We start from the raw sequence: 16629 nt of genomic DNA on the forward strand, positions 1-16629 counted from the left end.
CAGACCAGCCGACGCGGTGCCGCGGTTGCTGCCGGGTCCCGGGCGCTGCAGCTACGGCAGGCGGCCCTCCCGAGAGCCGCGGCCGCGGAGACACCCAGCCCTAAACCCCAGCTCCCGAGCCCCGCGGCGCCCCGCGCTCTAGGGCAGCGGGAGAGCGAAGCGGCGGAGCGGCTCCAGGCTGGGGGCCCGCGGGCGCGGCCGCGCGCTGCCGGGCGGGAGGCTGGGGGGCCGGGGCCGGGGCCGTGGCCGTGCCCCGGACCGGGTCGGGGGCCGGGGCCGGGGGGCGGCGGCTCCCCGCGCGGCTCCAGGGGCACGGGCACCCCGGCAGAGCGCCGGCGGGGCCATGGCAGCCGGGAGCATCACCACGCTGCCCGCCCAGCCGGAGGACGGCGGTAGCGGCGCCTTCCCGCCCGGCCACTTCAAGGACCCCAAGCGGCTGTACTGCAAAAACGGGGGCTTCTTCCTGCGCATCCAGCCGGATGGCAGAGTGGACGGGGTCCGGGAGAAGAGCGATCCTCACAGTGAGTGCTGGCCCGCTCTTCCTCCCCCATCCCATCTCCATCTCCTGGGGTTCTCTCCCCCGCGCCTTCATTCCAGCTTCTTCCTTCTCGTCACTCTGACCTCAGTGGGACCTGTGGTTTCTTTCCGCGCAGCCCTCAGCGGTTTCGGGTTCACCACTCGCCCCCACCTCCCCGGAGCTGCGGTGTCGGGTTAGACACTTCCCGGGGCTTCGGAGTGTGCCAGTTTCCCCTGGTAAACCAGTCCCCTGGGCCCAGAGCCGCAGGGTGCCTGGGCCTGGCCTTCGCGCAACCTGTTGCTTAGGGGATGCCCGGCGGCGGAGAGGTGAGCGGGCTCGCTGAGATGCCGTCCGGGTCCCCACCCTGAAGTTCCAATCCCTTTTGTGTTGGGGGCGCGCAGCCCCACTGACGGAGACAGAGGGACTAAACTTGAATTAAGTGTTCTTTTTTGGAAAAATACCTTCCCAGAGTTGTGCCCTTAAACTCCGATTTGGTAGGATTCGAGCCAGCTGGCACACTGCTCTCACCCATCTATTTCTAATTTTTTCTTAATTGCCGAAAGCTTTGAGAGCAATAGATATGGACTTTGTTAATAAAATGCGACACACTTCTGTTTTAATAGTGACGAGAACCGCAAAAGCTTTAATCACCCGCCTGCAATTGTTAGCTTTGGGACCTTGAGCCTGTTTCCTCAGATTTAAAGTGAGGGCAATGTCTATCTTGCATCAGGTTTGAGGCTCAAATGAGAGCTTATATACAGAGCTGGGAGGTCTCATTTCATTAGTGTACACTTTTGTGTTCAGTAAAAAGTAATCTATTAATGGTTATAGAAATAACCCTGGCCTACAGTCATTGGTTCTCAAACTTGAGGGGTGCATTAGAATCCCGGGGGGGTGGGGTGGTTATAACAAATTGCTGAACCTTGTCTCCTGAGTTTGAGTCCTTAGGTCTGGAGTGGGGCCTGATGATTTGCATTTGTAACAAGTTCCCCAGGTGGTGCTGACCTGGGACCACACTTTGAGACCAACTGGTCTATAGAAAACAGGAAGAAAGGGGTGTAAAATGGGTTGATTAACAACACTGGTGGAATCTGAAATGGGAGAAAGAAGATCAGAGTATATTTTAACTGGCATCCTGTAAGTGCAGGTGAAACAGCTGTTTTAAAAGACCTGTGTTTGGCCTTCCTTTCTGGGTTTCAGATGAAGACTCTGCTCTTCTATTTTCCTGAGAAAAGACCTCCCCAGGTACGGAGCTTCACTCCCCAGTAATTACCTCTTTATCACAAGATGCTGATGGAACGTCATTCACACCTGTGAGGTGACACAGGAAGAGGCCAAAGCTTTGCCACCAAACCTGGGTTGATGAATGGGAAATGTGCTTTTTATATTGGATCTTTATTGATTCCAAAATAGCAACCAGCAAAAGATGCAGCTCTTTAATTTTTTTGGGGTCTGATGTAATTTTTAAATTTTATCAATCACTTACATTATCCAGTAAAACTGCAAAGGTACTTGTAACCCAATATATATGGGTTAGTGCTGTTTCTCTATTTTAGTAACTTGAATAGGTTTCACAAAATCAAGTTTTGTTTTCATTTTTTTAAAGATTTTATTTATTTGTCCAAGTGAGAGAGAGAGAGAGCACAAGCAGGGGGAGCAGCAGGCAGAAAAAGAAGCAGGCTCCCCACTGAGCATGTAGCCTAATGTGGGTGTGGGGCTTGATCCCAGGCTCCTGAGATCATGACCTGAGCTGAAGGCAGAGGCTTAACCCACTGAGCCACCCAGGCATCCCCCAAATTAAGTTTTAAACTTTGTGCTTGAAGTTTGTTTTGCATTTTTCTGTTAGGCCAGCACAGCTGATTAGGGTCAGGTGCATGTATGTCCCACATAATTTTGTTCTTTTCTAGTAGCGCAAACTGTCTGTAATGATAAAGGAGCATGCTCTATGACTAAAAGAACTCTCCACCAGGCTTCTCCTATGCTTTTTTTTTCCTTGAAGCTTTTGATATTCTTTCTTTTAGAATAAAACTATATAGAGGATAGTGAGTTAGGATAATTCTGAATTGCATAGCATACTACTGCCCTTGTAATAACAGCTGTTAACTTTTTCTTCCCACCTATGAATTTTTCATCATCTTATTTAACTCACTGGTTCTCAAAGAGGGGGGGGTGACTTTGCTCCTGCCCGCCACCCTTAACATTTGGCAAGGCCTGAAGACATTTTTGGTTCATATTTGGAATGGTACTACTAGTACCTAGTAGGTAGAGGCCACAGATGCTGTTAACTGTCCTACAATGCACAGGATACCTCCATTATCTCCCACAAAAAATTTTCTGACCCCAAATGTTTATAGCGCTAAGGTTGAGAATCCTGCCAACTTGACAACAAGCTAAAAACAGCATGTTGAAACTGAAGAGTAGAAAGAATACTCATCCAGATTTGTGGAAGGTATGGATTTTTTTTTTAATTTACTTTTTACATTAAAATTTTTTTTATTAACATATAATGTATTATTAGCCCCAGGGGTACAGGTCTGTGAATCATCAGGCTTACACACTTCACAGCACTCACCACAGCACCACCCTCCCCAATGTCCATAACTCAACCACTCTTTCCTTACCAACCCCCCCGCAACCCTCTGTTTTGTGAGATTAAGAGTCTTATGGTTTGTTTCCCTCCCGATCCCATCTTGTTTCATTTATTCCTTTCCTACCCCCCCCCCAAAAAATCTCCCCATGTTGCTTCTCAACTTAAGTATGGATTTTTTAAAAATCCCCTTTTACCAGGCAATAGACTGAGAAGAATAAAAACCTAAAATGACGAATTTAGACCACTTCAGTGTAGCACAACCTGGAAATAAGTTTAAGTACAGTATATTTTTCTGGCATGTCAAAGATGTACTGATAGCCGACCAAACCAAGACAAGACTGATGGGAAAGATACAAGAAAAAAAATGATTATGAACATGATATAACAATATTTTCCCAACCACGTCTCCTCCATTACCTAAACAAACAAGACTGACCAGAAAACATGGAGAAAGGAAAGCAGAGTTAATGGTCGCCACAGTTTCCTATTGAATTATGGCTCAGATATGCAGACATACTTGAAAAGTTGAAAAACCCAGGGTCTCATTCCTCAAACGGTTTTGTCCAGTTGACCTGAAAATCTCCGATTTTGCCAATTACTTTGGAATTAGAATTTTCTGCCCAGATGTCTTCTAAAATGCAAATAGCTTTAGAAAGAAGAGTTCAGTCATTATCAGATGTTAACATTTAGCGTGAGTTAAATTGTGAGTTTAATTTCTTCCCCATACCTGAGTAGGACTGGAATTTAAGGAGGGTTTGTATAAACGTGAGGTGCCAGTTAGGTATGGGGGATGTGGCTCAGGTGCTAAAGGGGAGACAAGGCAGGGAGGTGTGGGGCAGCGGGCAGAGACAGAAAGGAAAGGGGAGGGAGATGACTGAACACGAGTTTTCCTTCTTCTCAGTGTTGTTGAAGGGCACTTTTGCTTCACACCTGAGTATCCTCCTGTGTTGTTTTCACTTGAAAGGGCTGATTTTCCTGCACGTTCCTCATAGTCCTGGAGTAACTTTCATTCGACATGAGGGTTTTGATAAAGGCAAGATGTGATAACAGAGTCTATATTTCTCCAGCATGTGTGCTGCTCACCCGGCTTCCTTTTGGTATCCTGGATGTTTTGATTGGCCTCTTCAAACACCTATGGGATTGTGGAACATTAAGTATATTCTCTAAAGTTGTGATGTAAAAACTTAGGAAGAGAGAACATTTTATCCCAAGGAGCACGTACATACACCCTGTGCTGGAGAGCAGTGAGTGAAATGTATGCTGCTTATGGAGATTTTAGCATTAAATGTGTTCCAGATGCTCTTATTTAGGAAAAAAAAAATGGCGGTAGTTAGCTGGGCCGTTTCTACCCTTGGGCTTCTCCTAGGAGGTGGCGGCCTGTTTGCTGTACTTCTCTGCTTCCAGGCCTAGAGAACACCGAGACTTGGAGAGGCAGAGGCACACAGGCCCACTCCTGTGTGGAGCAGAGATGGGATCCAGGCCTGCCTGACACCCATGCCCTTTGCCACGGCACGTATTCCAGGCAATTCCAGTCATAAAAACAAGGGCTTGTGAAATTCAGAGGGAGGCGTCAGACCTTGTAGTTCACCGATCTTGTTTTATAGAAGAGAGGATTGAGGTTCAGAACAGTGACTGATGACTTGAGTTCCTCAGCTACTTTCCCCGGTGATCATCTGAGTGAGCTTCTTACCCACCTGGTCCCTTGCCTTGTCTTCCTGCCCTCCCCCAGCCTCACTGCACTCTTCCATTCAGTCTCCAGAGCCCCCTCAGGGCCCCCCTTTGTGGGCTTCCTTTCTTAGCACTGGCCAAGCCAGCCCTGCTGTGTAGTGGAGTTTTTCACTAGTTCATAGGTTGCTTCTAGATGTATTCCTGGGATATTGGATAAAGTCACCTTTCTTCCCTCCCTTTATGTAAATGGCACCATTGATGCAGTGATACTAGACTCTTTCCTACCATCTCTTTTGGGTAATATCTGGCAAGTGGATCCCACTAATTTGCCTTATTAAGCACAATATTTACTGTAATGCTATTTACACGCAGTACACAAATGAAGTAAGAATCTAATAGCTCATTTAATCATGGCAATCATGTAATTGGTAGAGCAATGAAAGGACAATTCATGAGTCATAGGTATTACCACACCTTAGAAGCCTTTTAAGAAGAGTTTGATGCCAAGTGACTTCAGTGTAGAAAAGGCAGTATCCCCTGTGACACACCCTGAGGGCTCTCCTTGTATTTATAAAATGGCCCTTACATAATTAGACTTCGACGATGGTGTAACAATGGGGTTCTAAGTATTCTCACTTAGATTTATGATACTATTTTAAATGGATGGCCATGATTTTTAAGTTTAATTTGAAAATAAAGTATTACAGATACAATAAATGAGACACAAATGATTCTTTATATGTTATGAAATTGACTTTATTCATCCATGCATTGATTCTTAGAAATCACCGTCTGTGATACCGAAAGAGGTAAGTTTTGAGTCTCACATCATTGAAACTGTTGTTTTTCAACCAAAAGATGCCTGTACAACAGGATAATCACTACACATGTGCCATAGCCTTTGCTTGTTTTTCCAAATTCCAGTGTTTGTTGATTTTCCAAAAACCCTGCTTGGGCCCCTTTGTCCTGTAGCACGCATCTGTTAGAAGGCTGGTCTGGGGTAAGAGTCAAAGACATGAACTGGAACAAGGCAAATCAGCACATTCAGGGCAAAAACTTGAACCCTATGACTGTATTCTATCCAAGCAAATGTATTTTGTTCTGCTTGGTTTTGAGCTGGTCATTTTTTGCACTCTGAAATCCGAGATCCAGTCTCGTAAATGCTCTCAATGCTCAATAAATATTTAATGCTTGATTGTTTTCAAAATCATTTGGAAGATTATGTCATTAAGAAATGCGGTTGTGGCAGCATGATTTTCAGTGTTTTCTTGTTGTATCTATTGTTAGATTCACTATTGTGTTCTCTTTTGCTATAATACTCCTCCTCTGAGCTAGGTTATTTATAGCCCCAGAAATTTAGGCGAGGACTAAGAGTGGTGACTCCCAGAAAACCTCACCCCTTGAGCCATAGACTGGTTCTTAGAAGCCAGACTAGTCCCATTTTAAATTCCTGTAGGATATTTTTAGTTTGAAGAAATTTGGAGGACCTGGAGGCAACAGATAGCCAATATTCAGTGTTTAATTTATGTCTCATCCCAGCTGTTCTCTGTCACTCTTCCTGGGCAAGGTGACTTTTCAATTGACCAGTGTATGTTTAATGCTTGCTTATTCATTTGCAGAAATCTGTGGTGCATGCGTGTATTTTTATTTTCAAAGGGCTGCTTATTTCCCCATATTAATTTACCTTCTAAATGGAATTATTCTATAGAATCCCGAAGTGAAAGTTTTCCAGATTTTTAAGATATTTCAGAGATGATAAAAATGAGGAGGAAGTTCCTCGTATAATTGAGCTGTTGAAAGGAATTTTCCTGTTTAATATATAATTAAATTAATTAATTAATTTAGTTAATTTACTTCTCTGACAGAATGAGAGAGCACAAGTAGGGGGAATGGGAGAGGGAGAGGCAGGCTCCCTGCTGAGCAAGGAGCCCCATGCAGGGCTGAATCCCAAGACCCTAGGATCATGACCTGAGCCAAAGACACTTAACCATCTGAGCCATCCAGCTGTCCCTATTTAATTATTTAAATTAAGCTATACATTAATTTGCAGGTGAAATTTATAATTAAGCAATAAAATGAGTCAAGAAAGAAATGTTTGTGGTTTTTTTCCTTAAAGGAAATTTGTACAGAGTGGTAATGATCTGGCTCATTCTCTGAGTACATTGTTCTCTGTTTATAATTTAGGCACTTTGAGAAGATGCTGGCACCTTAGGGTAGGAACCATGAAGTCTCCATATAAATAAACATTATAAAGGCTTAGGACCTTTTCCTCAGGGAGTGCTTACTAATTATCAGTGGCCAAGAAAACATTTTGTGTGGACCACCCAACCCTGTGTAGTAACTACTCATGGGCCATGTGCTGTAGAAAGCTTAGTAAGGTTTCTTGCTCTCTTAGCTTGCTCTTAGCCTTTCTTAGAGTAATCTCTATAGAAAGTTAAATCATTTTTTGGGATTAATAGTTTAAACTTGTTAGGAATTCTGTTTTCTTCAAGAAGCATTTGGATTTTTATCATGTACTCTGTGGAACAACATAACATTTCTTAGTTGTGCTGTGCATTGTTTGTTCATTCTTTTGAGGCCAATATCCTGGAATCCTGTGCTCTCTTCTTCTAGTTCATCTTCTTTTCTCTTTTTAACTCTGGATCCTGCCCCCTGGAATTCTGTTTAATCATTGTGGGCCAGCAGCCTTTCACTTAAATCATGTGGCCTACTTGACGCTTGATACTTGATGCCCTACAATTCGGCACTTGATATTATTCCCTGTCTCTGTCTTCTTGAGAATTCTTTGGCTTCTCTTACACCCCATCAACCTGGTTTTCTCACCCATCCAATGGTCCCTTCTTGTGGGTTCTCCTATTTTTGCTCTTTTGCTAACATATTCCCCAAGGCTGTGTTTTGGGCCTTCTGCTCTTCTTTCTGAGTACTCCCATTTCTCCAGCAGATCATTGGTAGTCTCTATCTCAGTCCCCGATTTCCCATCTCTGTGTTAAGACTGTGTTGCCCTCTGCTTGAAGGACAGATAAACTGCCGTAGTCACAGTCTCAACTCAAAATGCGTAAAAAAGAACTTAACATCTTTTTCTCAAACTTACATCCCTTTCTACCAAACTTCTATTTGTAGGAAAATTATTCTTCTAGTCTTCAAAGCTAGATGCCTCAGAGGCTTCCCTGCCTTAGTGATTTTTCTTTGCCCTGTCTTTTGATTTCCCCTGCCCTTTACTTACCTACAACCAGACCCTACCTGACTTCCCTTTTCACATGTGATCTACCTGCTCAATCTTATTTCCAAATATTTACCATCCATACTCTCCTGATGCTGTTGACGTCTCTCATCTGACAGGCCGTCACTGTGAAAGTGATTGGCCTTTTCTCATGTGAGCTTGTTTTTGGAAAATCCTTTTTCTTATCAATTCCTCTCACACACACTCTTTCCGTTCCCACCTTTCTCTTCTTTTTAAGTCTTTTAAGACTTTAGCTCAGCAATCTTCTCTTTTGTGAAAGTTTTGTGAAAGTCTATCCAAGGAAGAATTGTTTGGATCTCTGTTTTCCCCACACTGCTTGGTACATATTCTGCTGCAGAACCTAATGATTTCTGTTGTCAGACATGGTTGATGTGTTTCTGTCCAGCAGTGGGACTGAGCTCCTTGCAGACAAGGACTGGGATGGATTATTTTTTATCTGACTTCATGCACAGTGGCCACTCAAAGAGTGTTTGTTAAATTCTGCATGTACCTGACAAATTAGCTGAGTGTTCTCACTTCCATTCTGACCTTCTCACATCTTCCTCCTCTTCGTTTTAATCCGCTGTTTACTTGAGTTGGAAAGTCCTCTCAATCATTTTACCTTATCCTAGTCTGAATCATGCTTTAGGTTACATTTCCTTCATATCACCCTGGACCATCTTTCTTTCCCTGTATGCTTCTAATAGGTTAGATGTGTTTTAATTTCATGTTCCCTAATGTTACTGGAAATTCCTAGTTGAGAAGGATTTTTTTTTTTTTTTAATCCGAACATTACCTAGCAATTTCTTATTCTCTTTTCTTGTCTGAGGGTCTGAGACTGAACTGACTCATCCCAGATCCTTTTGGTTCCATTTGCTGAATGAATGACCAGGCTGAAGCCTAAGAAGAGGTTCAAACAACATTTGTAGAACAAGTTAGAACTTCAAATAAATAAACATAAATACTAAAGTATGAGGCATGTAAAGAGGATAAATTGAATGCCCTATCACTGTAGTTCTTTCTTCAGACACATATCACATTATCAAAAGAAGTACTAAAGGTAAAACATAATCATTTGGGATTACTTTTTATGGTGGAAAGTTTTCTTTTCAGCTGTTGAATAACATTAACATTCCTCACCAATTCCAGAATTAGTTCTAATCCTCTAAATAAGGATTACTGATCTGACAGTTCATACTTGAATCAGACACTTTAATCCTTAAAGCTGTCTCTCTCAAGCTAAAACCAGTGAATCATTTTATAAATTAGGATTAAGAACTATCTGGTACCATTGCTAGTATCCTTTTTGGCTGTGAGGGAACTTCTTGGCAAATAGTTAAATCCTAATATTCAGAATTAAGAGCCAAAATTCATCACCACAATCTTAAAGCTCTTAAAAGGATACAAATTGTATGACAAAATGAGTCATAGTCTTTGTGATGTGATGTCTGTAAGGGTGGGTGGGAGAAATTGCTGAATGACCAGTCTTATTCTACTCCTTTCTAAGCTGAATCATTTTACAAACAGAAAACAATTCATAGGTTTTTCAGTGGTCATTCCGGAAATGGAAAATGGAAGAGGTTAACAACATCAAATAATACTTCCATTTAAAAAATGGCTTTTTGAAATGTATCACTTGATGAACAGTCTTTGTCTTGAATTAGAAATAAAATTAATTTACTGCTTGATAACATGTATCTTTTAATCTAACACCTCCAGTCTCTCTCTTTCTAATCTATTAATTGATTATATTAGTTTTCTTGCCTAGATTTTTTTTTTCATTTTCCTGTGTAATTTGACCTTTCTTCTCATAGCTATTTCTAGAGTTGACTCATTTGAAGATGGTGTATGTGTGTTGGGGGGGCTGTGCCATTTACTTACTGGCTTCATGGTTATTTGGATGGGGACTCAAGGAGAGAAGGTCTCTTTAATCTTGGAAATTATGATTTTGGGATGGTATAATCTTGCATTTAAAATGTTTGGTCCTCTTTTGTTACTTCTTATTAGAAACAAGTTTGAAGAGCCTTTTTCAGGTCCAATTTAGTCATTAATGTTCAAATGTAAGATTAATTAACCTTATTCCCTTATCTTCTTTGGGGATAGGGCATTTGTCCAAAAAGATATGTGAAAAAAGAAATAAAATACTCTATTTTGAGTGTGTTTCTAAGTTTTAGAAGTTCTTTTTACATACTTACATTTTTATATTACTCTAAACTGAATAGTTTATAGTAATGGGAATATAAAGCAAGTAAAATTGGGAAGATAGTCTTTCTAACTGGTTTAATAGAGATATTATAAATAAGACATATACAGTAAGTTTTGGATTTAAAAATAATGAATTACAGCAACTCTTGGCTGTTACACAGTTGGAAAAGTGAGGCACAGATTATTTTGTATGGTGGGTATTAAAGCCACAAAGTATTCATGGGATCTGTCCAGCGTTGGCCAGGTGCCTGGGGAGATTGCCATGTCATTGGCAAAGTCTCTGGACCAGGCAGTAGAGGAGAGGCCAGTTGTTTGGCCTTCACGTCTATATTCCTAGGACCTTGGTACTTATGGGGTATTTTTTGAATGAATGAATGAAATTCTTGAGAATATGCTGTATGTCAGCTGTACAAATAATGTGTTTAATCTTGATTACAAGCTTATGAAGCACAAGTGTTATTAACCTCATTTATAGATAAGAATAAAGTTTTGCTTCCCAAAAAAACAAGAGCCCAGGACCTGATGGATTCCCTGGAGAATTGTACCAAACATTCAAGGAAGAAATAATACCTATTCTTCTGAAGCTGTTTCAAAAAATAGAAACGGAAAACTTCCAGACTCTTTTTATGAAGTCAGCATTACATTGATTCCCAAACCAGGCAAAGACCCCACCAAAAAAGGAGAATTTTAGATGAATATCTCTGAATATGCATGCTAATATTCTCAACAAGATCCTAGCTAATAGGATCCAACAGTATATTAAAAAGATTATCCACCATGACCAGGTGGGATTTATCTACGGGATGCAAGTTTGGTTCAACATTTGCAAATCTATCAGTGTGATAGAATAAATCAATAAGAGAAGAGAGAAGAACCACATGGTCCTCTCAATTGATGCAGAAAAAGCATTTGACAAGATAGAGCATCCATTCCTGATTAAAACTCTTCAAAGTATAGGGATAAAGTGAACATTCCTCAAACTCATAAAATCTATCTATGAAAAACCCACAGCATATATTATTCTCAGTGGGGAAAAACCGACAACCTTCCTACTGAGATCAGGAACACGACAAGGATGCCCACTCTCATCACTGTTGTTCAACATAGTACTAGAAGTCCTAGCAACAGCAGTCAGACAACGAAAAGAAATAAAAGCTATTCAAACTGGCAATGAAGAAGTCAAACCCTCTCTCTTTGCACATGACTGATCCTTTATATGGAAAACCCAAAAGATTCTACTCCCTAACTACTAGAACACATACAGCTATTCAGTAATGTGGCAGGATACAACATCAATGTACAGAAATCAGTTGCTTTTTTATACACTAACAATGAAAATATAGAAAGGGAAATTAGAGAATCCATTCCATTTATTATAGCACCAAGAATGATAAGATACCTGGGAATAAATCTAACCAAAGAGGTAAAGGATCTGTACTTGAGGAACTACAGAACACTCATGAAAGAAATTGAAGACACAAAAAGATGGAAGACCATCCCATGCTCATGGATCAGAGGAATAAACCTTTTTAATACATCTGTATTGCCCAGAGCAATCAATACTTTCAATGCCATCTCGATCAAAATTCCACTGGCATTTTTCAAAGAGCTGGAACAAACAATCCTAAAATTTGTATGGAATCAGAAGAGACCCCGAATTGCTAAGGAAATGTTGAAAAAGAAAAACAGGGGAAATCATGTTGCCTGATTTCAAGCTTTACTGCAAAGCTGTAATCACCAAGACAGCATGGTACTGGCACATAAACAGACACATAGACCAGTGGAACAGGGTAGAGAGCCCAGATATGGACCCTCAATTCTATGGTCAAATAATCTTCGACAAAGCAGGAAAAAACATACAGTGGAAAAAAGACAATCTCTTCAATAAATTGTGCTGGGGAAATTGAACAGCTATGTGTAGAAGAATGAAACTCAACCATTCTCTTGCACCATACACTAAGATAAACTTGAAATGGATAAAAGTCCTTAACGTGAGGCAGGAGTCCATCAAAATCCTAGAGGAGAATGTAAACAGTAACCTCTTCAACACTGACCACAGAAACTTCTTTCAAGATATGTCCCCAAAAGCAAGGGAAACAAAACCAAAAATGAACTTTTGGGACTTCATCAAGATCAAAAGCTTCTGCACAGCAAAGGCAGTCATCAAAACCAAAAGACAACTGACAGAATGGGAGAAGATATTTGCAAATGACATATCATATAAAGGGCTAGTATTCAAAATCTATAAAGAACTTATCAAACTCAACACCTAAAGAACAAATAATCCAATCAAGAAATGGGCAGAGGACATAAACAGACTTTTCTGCAAAGAAGACATCCAGATGGCCAATAGACACATGAAAAAGTGCTCCATATCACTCGGCATCAGGGAAATACAAATCAAAACTACAATGAGATACTGCCTCACACCAGTCAGAATGGCTAAAATTAACAAGTCGGGAAACAACAGATGCTGGTGAGGATGCAGAGAAAGGGGAACCCTCCTACACTGTTGGTGGGAATGCAAGCTGGTGCAACCACTCTGGAAAACAGCATGGAGGTTCCTCAAAAAGTTGAAAATAGAGCTACCCTACCCAGGCATCACACTACTGGGTATTTACCCTAAAGATACAAATGTAGTGATCCGAAGGGGCACATGCACCTGAATGTTTATAGCAACAATGTCCACAAAAGCCAAACTATGGAAAGAACCTCTATGTATCAATAGATGAATGGATAAAGAAGTGGTTTTATATATATATACACACACAGACACACACACACACACACTATGGAATACTATGCAGTCATCAAAAGAAATGAAATCTTGCCATTTGTGACAATGTGGATGGAACTAGAGGGTATTGTCCTTAGCGAAATAAGTCAATCAGAGAAAGACAGTTATTATATGATCTCCCTGATATGAGGAAGTTGAGAGGCAACAATGGGGGGTTTGAGGGGTAGAAAAAGAATAAATGAAACAAGATGGTATTGAGAGGGAGACAAACCATAAGAGACTCTTAGTCTCACAAAACAAACTGAGGGTGCCGGCAGGAGGTGGGTAGGGAGAGGGTGGTTGGGTTATGGACATTGGGGAAGGTATGTGCTATGGTAAGTGCTGTGAAGTGTGTAAACCTGGTGATTCACAGACTTATACCCCTGGGCTAATAATACATTATATGTTAAAAAAATTAAAAAAAAACCCTATATTGAGATACCACCTTACACCAGTTAGAATCGCCAAAATTAACAAGACAGTAACCCTTAAAAAAGGTTTTATTTATTTGTGTGTGTGAGAAAGAGAAAGAGAGAGAACATGAGCAGGCAAAAGAAGAGGGAGAAGCAGACTGCCCACTGAGTAAGAAGACGGACATGGGGCTTGAACCCAGGACCTTGATCCCAGGACCTTGATCCCAACAAGTGTTGAAGAGGATATGGAGAAAGGGGAACCCTCTTACACTGTTGGTGGAAATTCAAGTTGGTGTAGCACCTTTGGAAAACAGTGTGGGTAGTCCTTAAATTAAAAATGGAGCTACCTTATGACCCTGCAGTTGCACTACTGGGTATTTACCCAAAGATACAGGTGTAGTGAAAAGAAAGGCCATCTTTACCTCAATGTTCATAGCAGCAATGGCCACAGTTGTCAAACTGTGGAAAGAACCAAGAAGATATGGTCCATATACATTATGGAGTATTATGCCTCCTTCAGAAAGTATGAATACCCAACTTTTGTATCAACATGGATGGGACTGGAAGAGATTATGCTGAGTGAAATAACTCAAGCAGAGAAAGTCGATTATATGGTTTCACTTACTTGTGGAACACAGGAATTACACAGAAAATATTGAGAGATGGAGAGGAGAAGTGAGTTTGGTGAAATCGGAGGGGGAGACAAACCCTGAGAGACTGTGGACTCTGAGAAACAAACTGAGGGTTTGGGAGGTTGGGTGAGCCTGGTGGTGCATATTAAGGGCATGGAGCACTGGGTGTGGTGCATTAGCAATGAATTTTGGAACACTGAAAAAAATAAAAAAAAAAAAGAATAAATGTTTGATATTACCTCTTCAAAACATGATCTCAAGGCGCCTGGATGGCTCAATCCTTAGGTATCTACCTTTGACTTAGGTCATGATCCCAGAGTCCTGGGATCAAGCCCTGCATTGGGCTCCCTGCTCAGAGGAAAGCTGGCTTCTCCCTCTCCTCTTGCCCCTGCTTGTGTTCTCCTCTCGCTGTGTTTCCCTCTGTCAAATAAAGAGAATCTTTAAAAAAAAAAAAAAAGAGAGAGAGCTCTTTGTGATAACAAGTAATGAATTATGCCTTCTAGACTTCTTGGTGTTTAGAATACAGATTCATGGTCAGAATTCTAGATAGACAATGTAGCAGAAATTTAAACAGAAAGAGCAATTAAAAAAAAAAAAAAAGAATTTAGACTTTTCCCAGAGGCTTTGCCATGTCCAGCAAACTTAAGGTCTTTGCCATCTTTGCGTTATTTTTGTTTAGGAAATATTAATCATTTAATATAAAACAATTCCTTGGGTGGCCAGATGGCCCAGGCAGTTGAGTGTCTCTTTGGCTCTGGTCATGATTCTAAGGTCCTGGGATCAAGCCCCATGTCCGTCTTCTTACTCAGTGGGGAGTTTGCTTCTCCCTCTTCTTTTGCCTGCTCATGCTCTCTCTCTTTCTCTTTCTCACACACACAAATAAATAAAACCTTTTTTAAAAAAGATTTTAATTAATTTATTTGACACACAGAGAGAGATCACAAGTAGGCAGAGAGGCAGGCAGAGAAAGAGAGGTAAGCAGGCTCCCTGCTGAGCAGAGAGCCCGGTGTGGGGCTCAATCCCAGGACCCTGAGATCATGACCTGAGCTGAAGGCAGAGGCTTTAACCGACGGAGCCACCCAGGAGCCCCATAAATAAATCTTAAAAAAAAAAATTCCTTAAAATTTAGGGGTTGTTTTCTGAAGAACTCAGAGGTTCTTAAATGGCACATACAAATATAGACTAGGAAATAATTAAAAGTAAATACTGTGTAAGAATAGAGTGACCCTTGAAGATAGGGTCTGGAAGATTAAAATGCAGAATAAACTGGGGCATACAGAAAGTGTAAAGAGAATAACTGAAAGGATGTTTTAAGAGTTAGTTCCTTTCAAGTAGATTTGAGATAGGCTTGCTATTTAAGAACATGTGGTGTAAGACCAAAAACCAACCTCCCCCGCAAAGCAGATGTAGTTGGACCTATTTTATTTTAATCTTCCATTTCATTTTAAACTTCTTTTAATCTGGTCCATTAGTAATTTTTTAGTATCTGCTATGTGAGGAAATAAAGACCAAGATCAATAGACGTGTCAAGAAAGCACTTATAACCAGACACATCCAGAAACGTGTCTAAAATTAAACAACTCTTTCCTTGAAATCACTTGCCCCCCTTTTTCGACTGCCCAATATTTTTAAATAGTGTCACCATCTTTCTTGCCAGCCCAGCCCATCTCTTGGAGCAAATGTTTACTCTTTGTCTTCCTCAATGCTCACATCCTCTTCTTGAGCCCTATGCATTTCAGTTACACAATGTCTTTTACATTCACCCTGGTCTCTGTACCCTTGCCACAGCTGTTCTGTCCCTGACTGTTGCAACTGCCTGCTAATGCATCCCATCTGTATGAGTCTGCTAGGATTGCTGTTAACAAAATACCACGGCCTGGGTGGCTCAAGCAATAGAAATCGATTTTCTCACAGTTCTGATGGCTACAAGCCTAAGATCAAAGTGTCTGCAGGTTTCATGTCTTCTGAGACTTCTCGTTTGTTAGCGGATGGCTCCCTTCTTGCTGCCTCTTCACTTGGTCATCCCTCTGTGCACACACAAAGTTTGTCTTGTAAAAAAGACACTAAGGTTGGGTTAGGGCTGTCTCTAATGACCTGTCTTTAATCACCTCTCTAGAAGACTGGTCTCCAAATACAGTCATTTCTGAGGTGATAGGAGTTAGGGCATAAACATATGAATCTGGGGGGAGGTTGGTGAGATATAATTCAGGCTGAGTAATCATTCTGAAGACCTACTCTGATCATGTTTTTCCTCTCCTCCATGAAGCTTATGGACTTGAAAGTGTCCAACCCCTGGTATACAGATTGCTTACAGATGTAGGCACTGTTGAAAGTCTGTAAGAATCCTAGAGAACAGGAAATTTACCAGCAGATGGGTAGTTATCTTAGATATCAAAAAGTGGAATAAAGATGTTTTCTGGAAACTAAAGACAGGTAGTAAGCTTAATGTAGGTCTTTGTTAAAAAATAAATCCCAAAAGACTTGAGAATACTGAGAAAATAACACATAATAAGTAGTATATATGGTAAAATAATAGAAGAATAGTAACATGTATAGGCTTGATATGTTGATTTCAATGGGCTATCTGACCAAATTTTTTTCAGGTTTT

General features: G+C 41.1%; 1 protein-coding gene across 1 annotated transcript in view; it reads left to right on the forward strand.

Moving 5' to 3' along the window:
* Positions 1 to 234: 234 nt before the first annotated feature.
* Positions 235 to 16629, forward strand: part of FGF2 (fibroblast growth factor 2) — a 59891-nt gene continuing 43496 nt past the window's right edge. The window contains exon 1 of the mRNA XM_032333350.1: positions 235 to 521. Coding sequence (XP_032189241.1) covers positions 344 to 521 — 178 coding nt within the window. The 5' untranslated portion in view covers positions 235 to 343. The remainder of the gene's footprint in view (positions 522 to 16629) is intronic.

This window comes from Mustela erminea, chromosome 2, assembly GCF_009829155.1.
Source record: "Mustela erminea isolate mMusErm1 chromosome 2, mMusErm1.Pri, whole genome shotgun sequence".
Taxonomy (NCBI): domain Eukaryota; kingdom Metazoa; phylum Chordata; class Mammalia; order Carnivora; family Mustelidae; genus Mustela; species Mustela erminea.